Raw genomic sequence first — 20,941 nt, 5'->3', positions numbered from 1 at the left:
GAAGATGATTCAATGGGAAACAAATAACAAGTCATTATTTTTTTTTTTTTTTGGACGGAGGAGATTCAAGGTTGACAGATCACGAAATATATTTGAGAGCTGCTAATTTTCAATAAAATTAAAAAAAAATAATTATTTGTTGCGCATATATTTCTTTATCCTCCAAAAATAATATTGAAAAAAATTATAAAAATTTCAGACTGTCTTGTTTTTAGTTTTTTTTTTTTTTGAGTCCCAGCAGCCTTGAGTTCTTTGAAAAATATTTATTTTTATTTTTTTTTTAATTTATTTTTTTTAATTTTTTTTATTTTATTTTTTTTTTTTAATTTTTTTTAATTTTTTTTTTATTTTTTTATTGTTTTTTTTTATTTTTTTTGTTTAAGTCCCAACAGCCTTGAGTCGTTGAAAAAATATTTTAAAAATCCACGCTGCTTTGGACGATCGGAGAATTTTTTTAAGCGAATTCCCTGAGCGTTGGGCCCTTGACAAAATAATTGAAAAATCTCCGTCGATTTTTGGAAAAAATATTTCGGTGTGGGATTGGCGAAACAATATATATTTTTTTTAAATCGGTGTTGTAATTGATTTTTAAATATTTTGCATTTGTTTGTAGCAGGCAAAAGGAAACGACATAGACCCATAGTTCCTTTTGATAATCTGCATAGAATCACATTCTGAGTCGATTTATGTATGTCCGTCTGTCCATGTATTTTTGTAAACAAAGTACACTTCCCATTTATTATCCGATTGAGATGAAATTTTCCAAACAACATTTGTTTGGCCCAAGGACGAACCCTATTGAAATTGGAGATAATCGGTCAAAATTTAGATATAGCTCCCATATACATTTTCGTCCGATTTGCCTTTTATTGTGCACCAAACGTGTAATATCAGCCCGACTTGTATGGAATTTTGCACATACAACCAATTCAGGCCTGAAAACAAGTATACCTAATTTAATCGAAATCGGTTCAGATATATCAATAGCTCCCATATATATTGTTCATCCGATTTGTTATTTTTGTGCCCCGCAGCCGTAATATGCACTCTGTAACAACAATATTTGGGGAAATATATCAAATACAGCTCAGAAATATCTTTGCCAAATTTTTTGGAAATCGGTTCGGATTTGGATATAGCTTCCATATATAACTTCGTCCGATTTGGCTTTTATTAGGCGCCAAACGTGTAATATTTACCCAAATGGGATGGAATTTGGTACTTACGGCCGAATTGAGTCTAGTAGCTCGTATGTCAAATTTGGTGAAGATCGGTGCAGGTATAGCTATAGCTCCTATACATATTCTTCATCCGATTTGTTATATTAGTCCTCCGCAGCCGTAATATGCACTCGATAACAACAATATTTGGGGAAATATATCAAATACAGCTCAGAAATATCTTTGCCAAATTTTGTCAAGATCGGTTCAGATTTGGATATAGCTCCCATATATAATTTCGTCCGATTTACCTTTTATTGTGCACCAAACGTCTAATATTTGTCCAAATGGGACGGAATTTGGCACTTACGACCGAATTGAGTCTAGAACCTAGTATGTCAAATTTGGTGAAGATCGGTTCAGATACAGCTATAGCTCTCATATATACTGTTCATCCGATTTGTTATTTTCGTCCTCCGCAGCCATAATATACACTCTCTAACAACGATATTTGGGGAAATACATCAAATACAACTCAGAAAGATCTTTGCCAAATTTTATCGAGATCGGTTCAGATTTGGATGTAGCTCCCATATATAACTTCGTCCGATTTACTTGTTATTGTGCACCAAACGTCTAATATTTGTCCAAATGCGATGGAATTTGGCACTTACGACCGAATTGAGTTTAGAAGCTCGTATGTCAAATTTGGTGAAAATGGGTTCAGATACAGCTATAGCTTACACATATATTGTTCATCCGATTTGTTATTTTAGTCCTCCGCAGCCGTAATATGCACTCTGTAACAACAATATTTGGGGAAATATATCAAATACAGCTCAGAAATATCTTTGGCAAATTTTATCGAGATCGGTTCCGATTTGGATATAGCTCCCATATAAATATTTATCCGATTTCAAATTAATTATGCACCAAATGAGCAATACAAGTCCGAATTTAAAAGATACAAATGCTTCGGCATATTTAGTCCTTTGAACTTTAAACTATAAATATAATCATAGCGTGTATGATTGAATTCTCCCATAAAAACTTTTAATTGTTATGTGGAGCTCTACTAAAATAAGCAAAGTGGTGTAGGGTATCATAAAGTCGGCCCCGCCCGACTTTAAGACTTTCTTTACTGGTTTTTAGTTTATTTATATTTTATTTATTTATTTTTATTTTAAGTCCCAACAGCCTTGAGTGCTTGAAAAAAATATTTAAAAAATCCAAGCTGCTTTGGACGATCGAAGAAATATTTTTTTTTAAGGGATTTCACTGAACGTTGGGCTCTTGACAAAATAATTAAAAAATCCCCGTCGATTTTTGGAAAAAATATTTCGATGTGGGATTGGTGATTGATTTTTAAATATTTTTTTTTGTTTTTTTTTTCTAAATTATTACTATTGCAGGTTGAGATAAAAAAACTGCAACAAAGTCAAACGACATAATTTTTACATTTTTTCTTAAATTTTATTGAATGAAAGCAAAAAATGTCGGAAACAGCATCAAATTTTAGAATAAGTTTAGATTTGTTCGAATTGGTCATCTTTGACACGAATTATGGCCTTCAAACGGCCAATGAAACCGTTACACGCTGCCCGAATGTGGCTCTGCGGTATTTTGGCCTATTCCCGGCGAAGCGCTTGCTTGAGGTGATCGACACTTTGGTATTTTTTAGTGCCAACCTTACTTTCCAAAATACTCCAGCTACAATAGAACAACGGATTGGTATCCGGAGATTTTGGGGCTAGGAAAACGAGGAACCTCGTTTTGTAACCATTCTTGGGTGGCGAACCATTATGAGTGTAATGGTGCTGGGTCCTGTTGGAATATCCAAGGTCTGCAGCGAAAATATTTGCTTGCCCAAGGCTTTAATACACCCTCCAGAATATTTTCGCCATAATATTCGGCATTTATTCTGATGCCATGGTCGATTAATATGAGCGTAGAGCGACCATCGGCATTGAGATGAGCAAAGTTTGAATAGAAGCGGATGTTAATTTCTCGTTATATGAACTTCATAGATATTCAAAATTTTGATCCCTTGTGGGGGAGGTACCAGAAGGAGTGGATCGATATATTTCATCTTCACACCCGACCTTGGTTTAATAAAAATATTATGATGCGTTCAATTTGAAGATAATCGGACTTTTACGTCACATTTTATAAGAGTTATGATTATTCCATGTTGCGAATGTTGCTCTGCGGTATTTTGGCGTATTCCCGGCGAAGCGCTTGCTTGAGGTGATCGACACTTTGGTATTTTTTTGGTGCCAACCTTGCTTTCCAAAATCCGCCAGACACAATACCATCGGCCGTTATGGCCGATCCATCAGCATCACCATGGCCGGCGTTTGAGTTCTGGTGGCCAACCGAAGGTGCACATTTTCAGCTGACCTCTTTGGCAAGTAAACACGGTCATTTTGTTTGTTTTGTTTCTGCTGGACAACGAATGTTTTCTCATCGAAGATCACCAAACCAAATTCGGCAGTACACCACTTTCTTCGGCCAAGCGAAGCAACTGTTTAGCCCTTTTGAGTCTATTCTCTTTCAGTTGCGCTGTAAGTTCTTGTACTTTTTGGAATTTCAATGGCTTTACCCGAGTTCATTTTTCGATATTTGCCGAATTTGCCGAATATTGCGATATATTCAGCTCACGAGTTCTCCTAAATTAATTCAACAGAAAAATCACATAATATCGCGACATGGCGGCAGGGAAACTGCATGGCAGATACTGAATTGAGACGGAAAGCTGTCGATCAAATACTTTCTGAATATATATGCCTTATGCTACCAAACGATTCCACATAATCGAATTTTTCCGATTTTCTAATCAAAGCAGAAGTGGCGGTAGGGAAGCTGAAAGCATGGAAATGCTGAAGCTATGACTATAAGCATTTGAAAAATATATATATACCCCTGGAAAAATGCTGTAAAGAACTTTTATAAGTCTCCTGTTGACCTACAATATGCATAGGGGTTCGGAAAATTAGATTTACAATTTTTGCATAGGAATCTGAGGTCCTGAAATATTTTTTCTCGGTGCCTTGGAGTTTATAAAATTTGGTAGTGATTTCCAGAAAAAAAAACAAGAGTTTTTTGTTTAAATTATCGAAAATAGTTCCTAGGCCACAGGATAGAAAAAAACGCATAGACCCCTAGGTTGCCTAAAAAAATTGAAAGAAAACTTTTCATGCGCCCCAAATTTCATGCAATTTTAGGAACATTTTTCGTAAGTTTCCATATAATTTGATAGACAAGTTTTCAATGGCTCAGTAGGGTCTATAATATTTTACACGCAAATTTTTCACAGACCCAAGAGCCTACTGACGCTTTATAGGCAAATTTTCATAGACCCCTAGGAACCTATTAAAATTTAAAGAAAAAATTGTATAAACTCAATGTGGCCTACAATGCTTCATAGAAACTTTATGGTAGACCCCCTAAGAAACTTTATAGATAAAAAGATAATGATTATAAAAATTTTCCAAGACTCCCAAGGGCCTAACAATTTTTTACAGATTTTTTATTGGCTCTAGATTGCAAGGAAAATTTTTTAAAAGCCAAACATCATTTATACGAAATTTTTCATGGAACCTCTGGAGCCTACCAAAATTTTATAAAAAATTATACGTGGCCATCATGGGCACTATATTATATAAAAAATCGTCATAAGTTCCTTGGGGTCTGCAATATTTTGTGGCAAATGTTTCCTAGGTCCTAAGGATCTTATAAAGTCTAAAAATTATATAAAAAAATTTGTCTTAAAAAAAATAATCCCATGTTTTTTGGCCCCGAAGGACCATTTATTGTACCACATATTTTTATTCTTTGATTATATGTCAACATATCCTCGGAAAAAAAAATTCCAAAAAACCTATACCACCAAAATCACCCGTAAGTGTTTGTAACTCAAACCTGACAACATAAAACCTACAATCAAATCACCGCAACCGATTTTTTTATTGCCTTTACCTTTGGTTGACAACATATTTTCTTCTTGTGTTTCTTTTTCGCGCATTTTCTGCTAACATTCGCAATTTGCTCATTTGAAATGTACGAACGATATCGCCGAGTGGTACCCAATTGCTTAACTGCTTGGCTGACTGTATGGCTGCATGGTTGGTAAATCATGGCGACGGCTTATCACCAGATTTCCAGCAAAAAACACAGACAGCAGCACATTACAGCAGTTGGTAGAAAAATATCGCGGGGGACGGTTAGGAGAGCTGCAAGCCATGGCTGAGCTACATAAACAAAATTGTAACAAAATCTTTGCCAGGCAAAGTCAGACTTTCGTTAGGGGTACTTGTTCGTACTCTCAGCCATTCATTCCATTCCGATTCCATTTAGACTTCGCACTTCTCAATATTTCTATTTAGGGGTTCAAGATTCCTTCAGAACCTACTCCACAGAGGGTCATCATAGATATATACAGGGTGAGATGAAAAAATTACTAACAACTTCAGACTGCAGTCATTTCTAAGCCACTCGTCCGACAGCTATTAAAATTATTCTAGTGGCTCGTGAGCTGAACATATCGCAATATTCGGCATTCGGCAAATATTGAAAAACGAGCTCGGGGAGTAAAGCCATTGAAATTCCAAAAAGTGCAAGAACTTAGACCGCAATGGAAAGAAAATAGACTCAAAAGAGCTAAAGAGTTGCTTCGCTTGGCCGAAGAAAGTGATGAACTGCCGAATTTGGTTTGGTGGTCTCCGAGATGAGAAAACATTCGTTGTCCAGCAGTTTGTAAACAAACAAAATGAGGTCAGCTGAAAATGTGAACCTTCGCTTGGCCAGCAGAACTCAAGCTCTGGCCATGGTGATGATGTGGGCCGCCATAACAGCCGATGATCGCTCTCCGCTTGTATTAATTGGCCGTGGCATCAGAATAAATGCCGAATATTATCGCGAAAATATTCTGGAGGGTGTATTAAAGCCTAGGACACGCAAACATTTCAGCCGCAGACCTTGGACAATCCAACAGGACTCAGCAGCTTCGCACTCAGAATAGTTCGCCACCCAGGAATTGTTAGAAAATTAGGTTCCTCGCTTCATTTCCAGCGCACAACGACCACCAAAATCTACGGATACCAATCCGTTGGACTATTGTGTCTGGCGGATTTTGGAAAGCAAGGTTGGCACTAAAAAATACCAAAGTGTCGATCACCTCAAGTAAGCGCTTCACCGGGAATGGACCAAAATACCGCAAAGCAACATTCGAGCAGCGTGTGCGGGTTTCATTGGCCATTTGAAGGCCATAATTCGTGCCAAAGGTGGCCAATTCGAACAAATCTAGTTATTCTAAAATTTGATACTACTTCCGAACTTTTTTGCTTTCATTCAATAAAATTTAAAAAAAATGTAAAAATTATGGCGTTTGACTTGGTTGCAGTTTTTTTTATCTCACCCTGTATATACAGAGACAGATACTTGGGTCTCCCAAGATGGCATTCTTTCGGAGTGGCATTTTTTCGGAAGTATTTAGGTGAGCTTTTGAAAGAGGACTTCTGATAAGCTTTGAAAGAAAAACTCTCCATTTGAAATAACTCCAATAATGGAATAATCCAATGGGAAGGCCCCATGTCGGTCCACCTTTGTTTTATACATCCCCCAACGGTACCTCTCTATATTCGGTATTTTGATGATGTAAGCGACATTATAGACCGGAATTGTTTCAAACTTGGTACTTAAAGCTCGAAATGACAGAAAATTGTCTATGCTGGACCAGGCCTTCTTATAGCCCCCCATACAACGGTACCTCCCGATATTCGGCATTTTAATGATTTTAGCGACATTTTTGACCGGAATTATTTCAAATTTCGTATTCGAAATTCGGAATCGATGACAAAAAAAATTACTTATACAGGTTCTTCGGTTTTCATTTAGTCGTTTTTTTCCGTCGATTTTTTTTTTAATTTTTCAAGTTCCTTCCAAATGGTGGAGGGTATTAAAAGTCGAACTCGGCTGCTTTTTAACATATTTTTTTTTATTTCTTCATTAAAATTTTATTCTCTTCGCTTCAAAATGAATTCATGCGGAATTTCAAATTTAAATCCTTGATACACAAGGCCATCGGCCGGACCTTGCAGCGACCACTCTCCACATCGAAATAATGGAAGAATGGACAACGCTGAACAATGGCATGACCCTTGACACAATAGATAAAGAAATCGCAACGCTCCATGTGTGGGAAGATATGATGCCCGTACACCGGACACATGGTTTCCTGTTCCAGCGGTTGTTCCCCTCCCCCTGGCACGGGAGATATTTGCATTGCATTTGCATTGCTTAACTCGGGCGGTATGCATTGGACATTTGTGGGCATGTCACATTTACCGATCTTGGCATTCCAATAGAGATTGGCACTGCATTCCTGGACCAAGGCCTGGCCGTGATAGCACATGAAATATTGATAGCAATTTTGGGGATTTGCAATGAATACCAGGGCATTGGATTGGGCCTGTTGGCCGTACAAATCGAAGCAGTAACGATTCGCATTGGCCAGAATGTCTTCAGCGCTTACCGGGGCCGATGGGGCAGCTGGGGCAGCAGAGTTTGGACCATTGGCCGGGGATGGGGGGCGATTGCCTGTCTGGCAGTGTGGTACCTTTTCGGCCACATCACACAGCTTCGTTTGGGGATTAAAGAACATATTGTAGGGACATGAGGCCTCCACCGTTTCACCATCATCGCCACAGAAAAAGAAGAGGCTACAGTCGGCTGGATTTTCCACCAAATCTCCCACCGCATGATTGGCACAAGGATTGGAACTTTGTCGTGCAACTTTGTGCCTCAAACTTTGGACCGGATCGATGAAAATTTCCAGCAAAACCACTACTAGATTCATGAGCCTTAAATCTGCAACAAAATATAACCTTTAAACACTTTTTTCCTTTGAAACTTCCAAATCCATTCCCCTTACCTTGGCTTAACCTCATTTTGTTTTTGCGCTGACGTTTTGTCCGCTAACTTCTTAACTTTACCACGTCTAAACTTGATCTAAATTCTTTGCATATTTAAAGTCATTCAAATGTATCAACTCAGATAAGTTTCGAATCGAATCAATTTCCGTTCCCTCAGCAAAAAACAAAATAAGATTATTTCCATGGAAGTGCGGTTCCCATTATCTGGGTTATCTCTTCTTCCGCCAGTAATTTGAATTCTGTGTTTTGTTCTGGGATTTTTTGTTTTGTTTTGTTTTTTTCTACAAATATTTGAAACGAATAAACAAATATCAATTAACTCAGATTGTTAAGCGTGTCAAAATGAGTCAGGGTTATGTTGGGATTTTTTTCTGGAATTAATTGATTTTTTGGATTGAGAATCACTAACAAGTCGAAGGACCAAATGACATGTTATTGAAAAGAGAAATACTCCGAAATTACCATAACAACAATTAAAGAGACATTTTGATCGGAGGACAAAAAAACAGCAAAGTTCGGCCGGCCACCATTCGCAAAGAATTTGAAAATTTAAAAAAAATCCGTCGAAAAATGCCGCACAAATGAAACCCTTTGTATGAGAGCTATAGGAAGCCTTGGTGCTGCAAAAGTAATTTGATGTCATAGGCTGTAGTAACGATTCCGAACTTCAAATACGAAATTTGAAACGATTCCGAATTTGAAACAATTCCGGTGAATAATGTAGCTAAAATCATAAAAAAGCCGAATATCGGGAGGTTCCGTTATATGGGGGCTATACGAAGGCGTGGGCCTGCAGGGACAATTTTCCGTCTTAGGCTGTAGTACCCATTACCAACTTCAAATACCAAATTTGAAACAATACCGGTGAATTATGCCGCTAATATCATCAAAATACCGAATAGAGGGAGGTATCGTTGTATGGGAGCTATACGAAGGCGTGAGCCTGCAGGGACAATTTTCCGTCATGGGTTGTAGTACCCATTACCAACTTCAAATACCAAATTTGAAACAATTCCGGTGAATTATGGCGCTAATATCATCAAAATACCGAATATCGGAAGGTACTGTTGTATGGGGGCTGTACGAAGGCGTGAGCCTGCAGGGACAATTTTCCGTCATGGGTTGTAGTACCCATTACCAACTTCAAATACCAAATTTGAAACAATTCCGGTGAATTATGGCGCTAATATCATCAAAATACCGAATATCGGAAGGTACTGTTGTATGGGGGCTATACGAAGGCGTGGACATGTACGGACAATTTTCTGTCATAGGCTGTAGTTTCTATTACAAACTTCAAATACCAAATTCGAAACAATTCCGTTGAATTATGTCGCTAATATCATCAAAATACCGAATATCGGAAGGTACTGTTGTATGGGGGCTATACGAAGACCAGAACCAGCATAGACAATTTTTGGTCATAGGCTGTAATATCCATTACGAATTTCAAATACGAAATTTGAAACAATTCCGGTGAATTATGTCACTAATATCATCAAAATACCGAATAGAAGGAGATACCGTGGTATGGGGGCTATACGAAGACGTGGACCTGTAGGGACAATTTTCTGTCATAGGATGTAGTAACGATTCCGAACTTCAAATACAAAATTTGAAGCAATCCCGGTGAATTATGTCGCCAATATCATCAAAATACCGAATATCGGAAGGTACTGTTGTATGGGGGCTATACAAAGACGTGGACCTGCATAGACAATTTTCGGTCATAGGTTGTAGTAGCCATTGCGATCTTCAAATACGAAATTTGAAACAATTCCGGTGAATTATGGCGCTAATATCATCAAAATACCGAATATCGGGAGTTGCCGTTATATGGGGGCTATACGAAGACGTGGACAAGCTCCGGCAATTTTCGGTCATAGGTTGTAGTACCCCTTACAAACTTCAAATACCAAATTCGAAACAATTCCGGTGAATTATGTCGCTAAAATCATAAAAAACCGAATATCGGGAGGTGCCGTTATATGGGGGCTATATGAAGACGTGGGCCTGCAGCGAGAATTTTCGGTCATAGGTTGGTCATAGGTTGCACCCATTACGATCTTCAAATAAGAAATTTGAAGCAATTCCGGTGAATAATGTCGCTAAAATCATCAAAATACCGAATATCGGGAGGTACCATTATATGAGGGCTACACGAAGACGTGGACCTACATGAACAATTCTCTTTCAGGGGGTAAAGTACTCACACAGAACTTTTTGTGAAGAATTCCAGACAATTCCATTGACAACTTTGGCTAAAATCATCGAACTACCGAATATGTGGGTACCGTTATATGGGGGCTATATAAGGGGTACCAGAAGGAGTTGACCGATATATTCCATCTTCACAGCATATCTTGTGTTAGCAGAAGTAATGGATTGTGTGGAATATGAAGAGAACCGGATGCTTACTTTGGATTTTAGAATTGTTTTGGTTATTCAAAACTTTTACCCTTTGGGGGGTGGGGTATCAGAAAGGATGGCCCGGTCCCTACCATCTTTATAATAAATCTTGTGTTGATAGAAAAATTGAGATGTACCCAGTCTGAATGGAATCGGATGTTAATTTCGCGATTTATGGGCCTCATGGATATTCAAAATTTTGACCCTTTGTGGGGGAGGTACCAGAAGGAGTGGATCGATATATCCCCTTTTTACACCAAACCTTTGGTTAATAAAAATATTGCGATGTGTGAAATATGAAGAGAGCCGGATGCTTATTTCGGATTTTTTCACCGTTTCGGTTATTCAAAACTTTGACCCTTTGGGGTGAAGAGGTGCTATCAGAAGAAATTGTCCGATCTCCACCATTTTTATAACAAATCTTGTGTTGATAGAAATATTGAGATGTACCCAGTCTGAATGGAATTGGATGTTAATTTCGCGTTTTATAGGCTTCATGAATATTCAAAATTTTGACCCTTTTGTGGGGGAGGTACCAGAAGAAGTGGACCGATATATCCCCTTTTTGCACTAAACCTTTGGTTGATAAAAATATTGCTATGTGTGAAATATGAAGAGAACCGGATGCTGATGTCGGATTTTATCACCGTTTTGGTTATTCAAAACTTAAACCCTTTGCGGAAGAGCTACCAGAAGGAATGGTCCGATCCCTACCATTTTTATAACAGATCGTATGTTGATAGAAATTTTGAGATGTGCCAAGTCTGAATGAAATTGGATGTTAATTTCGCGATTTATGATCTTCATGGATATTCAAAATTTGACCTTTTGTGGGGGGAGGTACCAGAAGGAGTGGTCCTTCACACCAGACCCTGGGTTAATAAAAATATTGTAAATATTTCATTCCAAGCATTCGTGCTTCTAATTTTCATTATTTAATATTTCAAATTTATTTAATTTTAATTTCACAACGTTTTATTTTTGGTCCTTCGTTAATGGTCCTTAGATTCGAAAAATTTCTATTTTTAAAAATTTCCCCTTTAATTCAAAAACAAATTCCAATTATTGCTCTGTCGATTGACATTCGAATAGCAATTGGCCCGGCCACGCAGCACACAAACATTGCGATTATAATCCCAATCCATGTTGGGGGGACACTGCATCACCAGGAGATAGCCCAGACGGCACATGTAATAATAATTACAATTGGTGGGATGGGGGAAAACATCGACGGTATGGGCCTGGCATTTTTCCCGGGGAGAGAAGAAATGTAGCTACAACGAAAAAAAATAATAAAAATTAATTTATCTTCTCTGTCAGGAAAATTTCACTCAGCCCACCTGACACTGGACATTTTCCGGATAATCACATTTATGCGTCTTGATATCGAAATGCAGCGAATGCGAACAGTGCATGGCAATGGGCTCACCATGATAGCACATAAAATAATCGGAACAGGATTTGGGATTTTGTAGGAAAACCAGATTGGAGGGATCATCTACGGCGGGGCATTTGGCATCGGGCAGGGCAATGGGTGTTGAAATACTGGAGCCAGTTGGGGCTGGCTTTGCGGTAGAAGGGGCAAATGTACTAGTAATGCCTGTAGAGGGCTTGAAGGTTGTGGGTACAAAGGTTGGCACAGCAGGGGAAGAAGTTGGCGAGAATGTTGGAGCTGGGGCAGGGGCTGCTGAGGTTGCGGTTTGCGCATGGGTTGCCACATTTGAGGGCTGTTCCACTGGAGCATTTGGTTCCACTTGAGGTCCCTGTGGATCCTGCTCCTCCTCACTTCTCTGCCCACCATCAGCATCACCTCCCTCCTCACCGGATTCTGTTAGCTCCAAATTTGCACAAACCTCTGGATTAACATCACATGTCTGTTCGTCTTCGGAAAAATATGGAGCATCCTCATCACAATTACCCTCAAAGGATTCATGGCCATAGCAGAAAATGTAACTGGAACAGCCCTTTGAGCTGGCAATATAACGATTGTCTTTACCCTCACATTCGGCATAGTCGTCGGCTAAGGCTATGCCACAAAGCCATGGCGATAGGGCCATAACAAAGGCTATCCACAAAGTTGGTGATCTTGGCATTTTGGTTTCTCTCCGTAGATTTCTTGTTCTAAGTCTTGGGAGTCGGATTTGGTTGTTCTTTGGTGAGAAGATTTCGTCTAACTGAAGGGTTTTGCGGCAGTAGCTGTCAATTTTATTGAAAGTGAATTTCCCTCTTTCCGACGTTATCATATCTCGATAATTGCATGGTAAATTGCCTGTTAATTGATTTGCGTACATATTTTGCTCTGGTGTTCTTTGAATAATGAAATCTGGTTCTTTTTTTCTTCGAAATATCAATCCGAAAGATAAACTTTTTCTTATCTAAGACAGGCAGGCAATGACCTTTCCCACGACATTGTGTGGGGGAAAATGAGTCACGTAATCTTTTTTGGGGAAAACTTTTTATTTGTCCTTTCGGAGAACTTGAAGAAATTTTGGAGGTCTTCTAAGGGTAATTTTAATAATAAAGACCTTATATCTATAAAAATTCTCGAAGGAGAGAATATTTTAAACGGAGAACCACAAAAATACCTATAAAAATCCTCAAAGGAGAGAATATTGTAAACGAAGGACCAAACAAATACCCAGACCGAAGGACCAAAAAATGATCTTTATTTCAAAAAAATGTTTTTTAAAAAACAATTTTCTTCGCCGAAGGACCAAAATATACAAAAATCGAAAGCCAAAAAAAAAACTTTTTTTTTTTCATTTTTATAAAAAATATTCAATAATCTGACATTTTCCTAATAGCGAAGGACCAAAAATATTAAAAAAAAACCAAAAGAATTTAGAAAACAATTTTCTTGATCGAAGGACCAAAAATAGTTCAAGAAATCAACTACGAAAAATTCGAAATATTTAATAAAAAAAATGGAAAGAAACTCCCATTTTTCTCCTAATTTCTAAAACCACTAACCATCAGAGATCTCAATATCAAATTTTAGGATTCTAGCTCTATACCTGCAACCAATATACCAAATGTAGTACCATTAAGTAGTTTCCGTACAATTACTACATATTTCCGAAACCACCTTCATATCTCAATTTCGGATATTAAGAAAGACCTCAATATCAAATTTCAGGATTTCCGCTACATTCTTTTATGCAATACCCAAATTCCTGTCATTTACAACAATTATGGTAAACATTTCCAACAACACCTCCATATCTCAATGCCAGATACCAATGGAGGCCTCAATATCAAATTTTGAGGATTCCAACACTATTTCTTCATTTAATACCAAATATAGTAGCATTCCGTACTTTTGTGTTCAATTATAGTATGTCATTCCGAAAAATACCTCCATATCACAATTCTAGATACCAACAGAGACCTTAATATCAAATTTTCTGGACTTCACCCCTATTCCTTCACCCAATACCAAATTTAGTACCATTTAGTACTTTTCGTACAATTATTGAACACACTTCCAGATATTAACAGAGACCTCAATATTAAATCTCAGGATTTCAGTGCTACACCGTCACACAATACCAAAATTTAGTAACATTCCGTACTTTTTGTACAATTATAGTTCGCATTACCAAAACCACCTCCAATATCTCGATTCCAGATACCAACAGATGCCTCAATATCCAATCTCCAATTTCGGGTTTCCAGCTCTATACCTTCACCCAATACCAAAATTTAGTACCTTTTGTACAATTATGGTACACATTTCCAAAAACCACTGCCAAATCTCCATTCCAAATATTACAATGGGTTTCTATATCAAATTTCAGAAATTTAGTACCATTTAGTACTTTTTGTAAAATATATACGGACATCCTCCAAATCTGAAGCACTGACCCCATCAGTAATCTAAATATTAAATTTCAGACTTGTATCTCAATTCCAACACCCAGTACTAAATATAGTACTATTCAGTACTTTTCGTACAGATTTCAGATTTCAAGCACTATCTGTTCACCCAATACCAAATTGTACTAAATATAGTACTATTTGGTACTTTTTTATTCAAAACAATTTCGATTCATGACGGTCATTAAAATTGCACGCCCTCACCAAGAATTGGAATATTTTTCAAGGACCAACAGTCCTTCAAACTTGGATTTTTTAAAGAATATTTTTCAAGGACCAGCAGTCCTTCAAACGTGGATTTTTTAAAAAATATTTTTCAAGGACCAGCAGTCCTTCAAACGTGGAATTTTTAAAGAATATTTTTCAAGGACCAGCAGTCCTTGAAACGTGGAATTTTTAAAGAATATTTTTCAAGGACCAGCAGTCCTTCAAACGTGGAATTTTTAAAGAATATTTTTCAAGGACCAGCAGTCCTTCAAACGTGGAATTTTTAAAGAATATTTTCAAGGACCAGCAGTCCTTCAAACGTGGATTTTTTAAAGAATATATTTCAAGGACCAGCTGTCCTTGAAACTTGGATTTTTTAAAGAATATTTTTCAAGGACCAGCAGTCCTTGAAACGTGGATTTTTTAAAGAATATTTTTCAAAGACCAGCAGTCCTTCAAACGTGGAATTTTTAAAGAATATTTTTCAAGGACCAGCAGTCCTTCAAACGTGGAATTTTTAAAGAATATTTTTCAAGGACCAGCAGTCCTTCAAACGTGGAATTTTTAAAGAATATTTTTCAAGGACCAGCAGTCCTTCAAACGTGGAATTTTTAAAGAATATTTTTCAAGGACCAAATTTAGTACCATTTAGTACAGTTCGCATACTTAGTACAAAATTTCTAAAATCACCTTCATGTATCAAACCTACTTTCCAACCTCTATTCTCATACCTCCATTTCAACTTTTTAATTCTATCGGTTCACAAAATACCAAAATGGTACCATTCTAGAAGTTTAGTACCATATTAGTACTTTTCGTAATCTTAAAGTTCGAATTTCCGAAAACATACATTCATCCTGCACATACATTCATCCTGCGCTCCATCAGTCACTTCCATAATCCAAATTTAAGAATTGTGGCTCATTCCATTTGTCCAATACAAATTATTAAATTTTTAATACATTTTAGTACTTTTCGTACCCTTTTAGTTTCATTTAAATTTCGAATTTTCAAAAACTCTTTAGTACATCTATCCTGCACCCTATGTGAGCCCAGTGACTCTCATTTCAATTTTTAGAATCATACCGTTTGTCCAATACAAAGTATTCAGTTTTTAGTGCATTTTAGTACTTTTCGTAGCATTTTAGTATCAATTTCTAAAAATCCAAGACTGCCCCCTTCTGCAAAATTCTAAGATTCTAGCTTCAGCCGTGTTGTCTGGGCGTTGATTCTTAGTCGTTCAGTTACATATTTATATACATTCTTTTTGTTTTGATTATTTGCATATTTGTTTATAATTATTATTATTATTATTTACATTTTTCTTTTCACTTTGGAACTGTTGTTTTTACTTTTCACCACCAATTTTTATTTATCTTCCATTTAAAATGCTCATAATTTAATTATTTTTCAAATTTCCTATTTTTATAATTTTATTTAAAAAATTCTATGATAAACTCACCTTTTCAAATGTCGATTGCCTTGTAGATTTCACCAAACAGTTGGCAACCCTGTGTTGTGGGTGATGATGGATGCACTTTTGACAGGTTTCTGTGCGTGTTTTTTTTTTTCGTGTTACTTCTTTCCTTTATGACAAAAACACCGCAATCACTTCTTATCTCTTCTCTCATTCACACTGCAACCAGGTGAGTGAGCAACACAATGAAAAAGGAATGGGATTTAACACTTGTCACACAAAACAACTACACAAAATAACTGAAGATGATAAATTTGTTGAGCAGGAGAGAAAAATGCACACACACGGCACGGCACAGCAGAGTACAGAGTAGGATGTTGTGAGTAACACCGATTTGTTTTATCTTTTTATTCTCAGTGATGGGGGGAATTTCTTTTGATTACTTCTGCTGCTGCTGCTTCTTCTTCTTCTTGTTATTCTGGTTTGTTATTTATTTGTTAGAATTTGAAATGTTATGTTTTCGTTGTTGTTTTTGTTCTTGTGGCGGGTTATTGTCTTATTAAAACAGGTGCAATTGCATTTTGTTTTGTTATTTACACACAGATGTTAGTTTTGTTTAGAATTGTTTTTGGAGCTCTAGAAAATTTTAAGACACAAATCAAACAAAATCGAAGGAACAACAACAACAAATTTCATTTAATCAAAAGACAGAGACACATTTGTGATGGAAGATAGGAAAGAAAATTTAATAAAGAACGAACAAAATTAATTATGATTTTGTTTGCTGCCAATGGGGCTACACACATTCACACACACATGCACCTGTACAATTATGCTGTGTTCTTCTTCTTTGTTTTTGTTGATGAATAAAAAGAGAACATGAAATATTATTTATAATTAAGAAATGTTTTTCTTTTTTTTCGGATTTGTTTAACTTGCAGCACACACACACACAAAGACGACTCGACGAATTAAATATCAAAAGAAAACTAGCAACAACAACTAAAATTGAACACCTCTACTCTAGACGAAAAGGTACACAACTAATATTGTTGTTGTTGTTGTTGTTTTTGGCCGGTTTTGCTTGATGAATTTCTGTTGGATGTTTTTTTTTTTCCTTTTTGCTTCGTTTGCTTTTTTTTTGTACAACTAAATGCCTTTGTTTCGTTTTGTGTTTATTTAGTGTAAATTGCCGCCTTGTTTGAATTGGGTTGTTGCTGTTGTTTTTGTATGGTTGCTGGAGCGAACAGGTAGCCCTTGTCGATTTTTGGCAAAATGCATAGAATGAAACTATTTTTGTGTTTTATATAAATAATTGTAAAATTTAACAGTTTTTGTATATTTTTTTAGATTTTTAAAAATTATTATTTTGAAATATTTTTTTATTTTTAACTATTTTTGGTTTCACAATTTTTTTGTTTACTTTTGCCACACTTCTTTATGACCTTTTTCCTGCCATCATTTTTTCTTCCCAATTTCTCAAAAAAAAACAACAAACTTTCACTAGAAATTTACAATTGTTTTTTGTTAATTTATTTCATAATTATGCACAATTTACCTTGCTTGTTTTATTTCACTCGAAAAAAGATTGTTGTTATTATTTTGGCTGAATATTTTTATTCGGCTTTTTCAGTAACTTGGTAACGTTGTTGTTGCTGTTGTTTATTTGTTATATTTTTTTTTTTTTCATTTGCTTTTATTCATTTATTTGCTGAACACTGGTTTTGGCTATTTTTTGTGTGTGCGTGTGTTGTTATTCATGTTTCAAGCCTTCGTTTGAAGCTTACTTTTTTTAACTTCGCTCTTAACCATCGACAAATAATAATAATAATAAAAGAAAAACATATAACAAAGCAATAAGCCACTACCAATTTTGGATTATTTTGAACAAAACAAAAAAAAAACGTTCCATATATCACTTCCGCTGACAACAATACGTTTTGAAATCACGCCGACAACTAACTAACTCTAGCAAACAGAGACCAGCCAAAATGCCGACACTCTTTCTTCTCTGTGCAATAACTTCATAATTACATTCAGTGGTTGTTCTCTCTCTTTCGCACCCACTCTGGGTGACTCTCTTACCCACAACCACCATACGTAAGGAAAGCATTGCCAATGCAAGACCGTAATTTATTTTCCCGAAGAGTTTCGTTTGTGCAAAAGAGAGATAGAGAGAGAACATAACACCAAAGAGACCATTCAAAAGTGTTTGGTTATGCATTGCACATCTCAGCACAACGGGGTTTTTACTCTCAATGCAAGACTATTCTATGACAAAATCAATGGCTAAATGACAGGTAGTTGTTGTGTGGCTGGGTGAGAGGCAAAGTGGACTAAATCACTAATGAAAAAAGTATTGAAGAAAATCTAATTTTTGGGGAAGCGGAAGTTGAAGAAAATGACAGGCAGGCTATAGCTGTCACATTCTATTATTTTTATGCAATGAAAGCTCCCATGCCAGGGATGGAACATGATAATTGCAACAAATTTCAAAGGGATTTTTTAATTTTGTTAAGACAGTTTTTTATTAATTAAGACAATTTTGATATTGTCTTCTCAATGAAAAAATGAGAGGTGATTGTTGTTTTTTGGCGACTGAGAGGCAAAGTGAACTAAATCAACAATGAAAAATGATTAAAGAAAAACAACTTCTTGGGGAGGCGGAGGGAGGTTAAACAAAATTGGTAACGGACTTTCGCCATCGGTGTTTTAATTAGAACAAATTATTGCTAAGGCTACATTTTGATATTATGACGACAATATAAGACATATTGAGGAGAAAATCGATAGCAAAATGTAGTTGTAAGCGGAAAATCACACACCAAAGATGGGAAGTTTTAATTCGAACAAATTACTAAGGCTACTTTTTAATATTGTGACGACACAATATAAGACAAGATGAGGGAGAAAATCAATGACAAAACGTTGTTGTTGTTATTGTAACTGGAAAATCACACATCAGGGTTGGGATGTAATAATTAAAACAAATTTCTAAGACAAGTGGAGGACAAAATCGATGGCAAAATGTTCTTGTTGTTGTTGCTGATTTGGCGTGTGAAGATCAAAGTAGACTAAATCAACAATGAAAAAATATTTGAGAAAAATAATTTTTTGTAGAGAAAATCAATGGCATTTTTTTGTTTTGTTTTTGTTGCTGGTGCAGATCTAAATAGACTAAATCAACAATGAAAAAATATTTGAGAATAACTTTTTTTGTTTTGGTAACACTGTACCTTCTCACTGTTTGCAGCATTCCTACCAGGGATGGAAAGTGGTAATTGAGATTTTTCTTTTATATCACAAAGAACTGCAGAAATATTTTTAGGTTGACGGGGTTTTCTCTATGCTAGGCAATTTGATGAGAAGTTCAATGGCAAGGCTGTGTTTTTCTGGGTTAACGTCAAAGTGGACTAAGTCAAAAAATTAAAAGAAGAAAATTAAAAACAGACAAATTAAACAAAACTAAACAGTATATAGTCGCTTTTTTTGCACTTTATTAGCCAGAGATGGGAAATAGTAATTGCTAAGTGATAATTGATAATTAATATTAGAAATGTAAGTGTCTATAATTTCCCACTTGGGGAAGTTAAATGTTGCTTTTGCCCGATGAAAGACAAAGTGTACTAAGTCCCAAAATTAAAATAAGAAAATAAAGTAAAGCCTCTGCCAGAGATGGGAAATAGTAATTGCGAATAAATAATTGTTTTTTATTTAAATATTAGGAATGCGTTTAGCAATATTTTTGCCGCATTAGGAAGTTAAGTGAAATGTTACACAATAGCAATAAGAGAGATAGTTGTTGTTTTGCCCGATGAAAGACAAAGTGAACTAAATCAAAAATAAAAATTTGAAAAAACAAAATAACTTAAAAGAACAGCATTTTATGGCGAATATACGAATATAGTAGCTAGGCTCTATTTTTTTGCCATTTGTTATCTCTCATGCCAGAGATGGGAAATACTAATTACATTTTGCTAAGTAAATCTTTTTTTAATATTAGAAATGCGTGTAGCAATTTTTTCCGCATTAGGAAATTATGTGACATATAGTTGTTGTTTTTCCCAATGAAAGACAAAGTGGACTAAGTCAAAAATTGCAAATAAGAAAAAAATTGAACAAAAAACATATTATTTGTTTTTTTTTTTTCGCAATTTTTGGATTTCCCACCAGAGATGGAATGGGGACTAAGTCAAAAAAAAACTAAAATAAAAATAATTAAATAAATATATTTTTAAACAACAAAAAAACATGTTAGACAAGAAAAAACCTTTTTTTTTGTTTTTTTTTTTTTTGCAGTTTTTGGATTATCCACCAGAGATGGAAAATGGACTAATCAAAAACTAAAATAAAAACAAATAAGAAAAAAATATATTTTTTACAAAAAAAAATAGACAAAGAAACCTATTTTTGCAATTTTAAAGTTCCCTCCGGAGATGGAAGGTAGACTAAGTGAAAAAATTAAAATAAGAAAAAAATTAAAGAAAAAATATTTTTTTTTAACAAAAAGAAAAAACATGTTGGGCTACAAAAAAACATATTTTGTGCTTTTTTTTTTGCAGTTTTTGGCTTTTCCACCAGAGATGGAAAATGGACTAAGTCAAAAACTAATATAAAAAAATATTAGACAAAGAAATGTATTTTTTGTAATTTTGGGATTTCCCACCAGAGATGGAAAGTGGACTAAGTGAAAAAATTAAAATAAGAAAAAAATTAAAGAAAAAAAATTTTTTTAACAAAAAAACATGTTAGGCAACAAAAAACATATTTTTTTAGCAATTTTTGGATTTTCCACCAGGGATGGAAAACAATTAAAGAAACAAAAAATTTAACAAAAACAAAAAAACATATTTTGTGTTTTTTTCGCAGTTTTTGGATTTTCCACCAGAGATGGAAAATGGACTAAGTCAAAAACTATAATTAAAAAAAATTAAAATAAG

The 20,941-nt window shown here is 35.6% G+C and overlaps 3 protein-coding genes across 4 annotated transcripts in view; all 3 read right to left on the bottom strand.

The window, feature by feature from the left end:
• LOC101892531 (rab11 family-interacting protein 3) overlaps window positions 1–16,311 on the bottom strand; it is a 192,724-nt gene extending 176,413 nt beyond the window's left edge. Inside the window, exon 1 of one of the 2 annotated variants that reach the window (XM_059129490.1) lies at window positions 16,047–16,311. The gene's annotated coding sequence lies outside the window, so the exon portion shown is untranslated. The remainder of the gene's footprint in view (window positions 1–16,046) is intronic. The other variant, XM_059129491.1, reaches the window with a different exon arrangement.
• LOC131805806 (probable chitinase 10) lies at window positions 7,189–8,107 on the bottom strand. The gene is made up of 2 exons (XM_059129451.1): window positions 8,092–8,107; window positions 7,189–8,027 (listed from the first exon to the last, which is right to left on the bottom strand). The coding sequence occupies exons 1-2, from the start codon at window positions 8,105–8,107 to the stop codon at window positions 7,189–7,191; spliced, it is 855 nt and encodes a 284-aa protein (XP_058985434.1).
• On the bottom strand, window positions 11,531–12,682 carry LOC131805819 (uncharacterized). Its single transcript, XM_059129494.1, has 2 exons — window positions 11,842–12,682; window positions 11,531–11,775 (listed from the first exon to the last, which is right to left on the bottom strand). Exons 1-2 carry the CDS (start codon window positions 12,592–12,594, stop codon window positions 11,542–11,544), a joined length of 987 nt encoding a protein of 328 aa, XP_058985477.1. The 5' UTR covers window positions 12,595–12,682; the 3' UTR covers window positions 11,531–11,541.
• Window positions 16,312–20,941: the final 4,630 nt, after the last annotated feature.

Source organism: Musca domestica, unplaced genomic scaffold (genome assembly GCF_030504385.1).
Source record: "Musca domestica strain aabys unplaced genomic scaffold, Musca_domestica.polishedcontigs.V.1.1 61, whole genome shotgun sequence".
Lineage (NCBI taxonomy): Eukaryota > Metazoa > Arthropoda > Insecta > Diptera > Muscidae > Musca > Musca domestica.
The sequence above is the reverse complement of the archived record's forward strand: the minus strand, read 5'-3'. Positions and strand labels throughout refer to the sequence as shown.

Bases quoted from the DNA above. Each gene is read 5' to 3' on its own strand.
- LOC131805819 (XM_059129494.1), bottom strand. From the start codon at position 12,594: ATGCCAAGATCACCAACTTTGTGGATAGCCTTTGTTATGGCCCTATCG. The intron at 11,776-11,841 runs GTGGGCTGAGTG...TTTTCGTTGTAG, and splicing joins CGGAAAATGTCCAGTGTCAG to CTACATTTCTTCTCTCCCCG.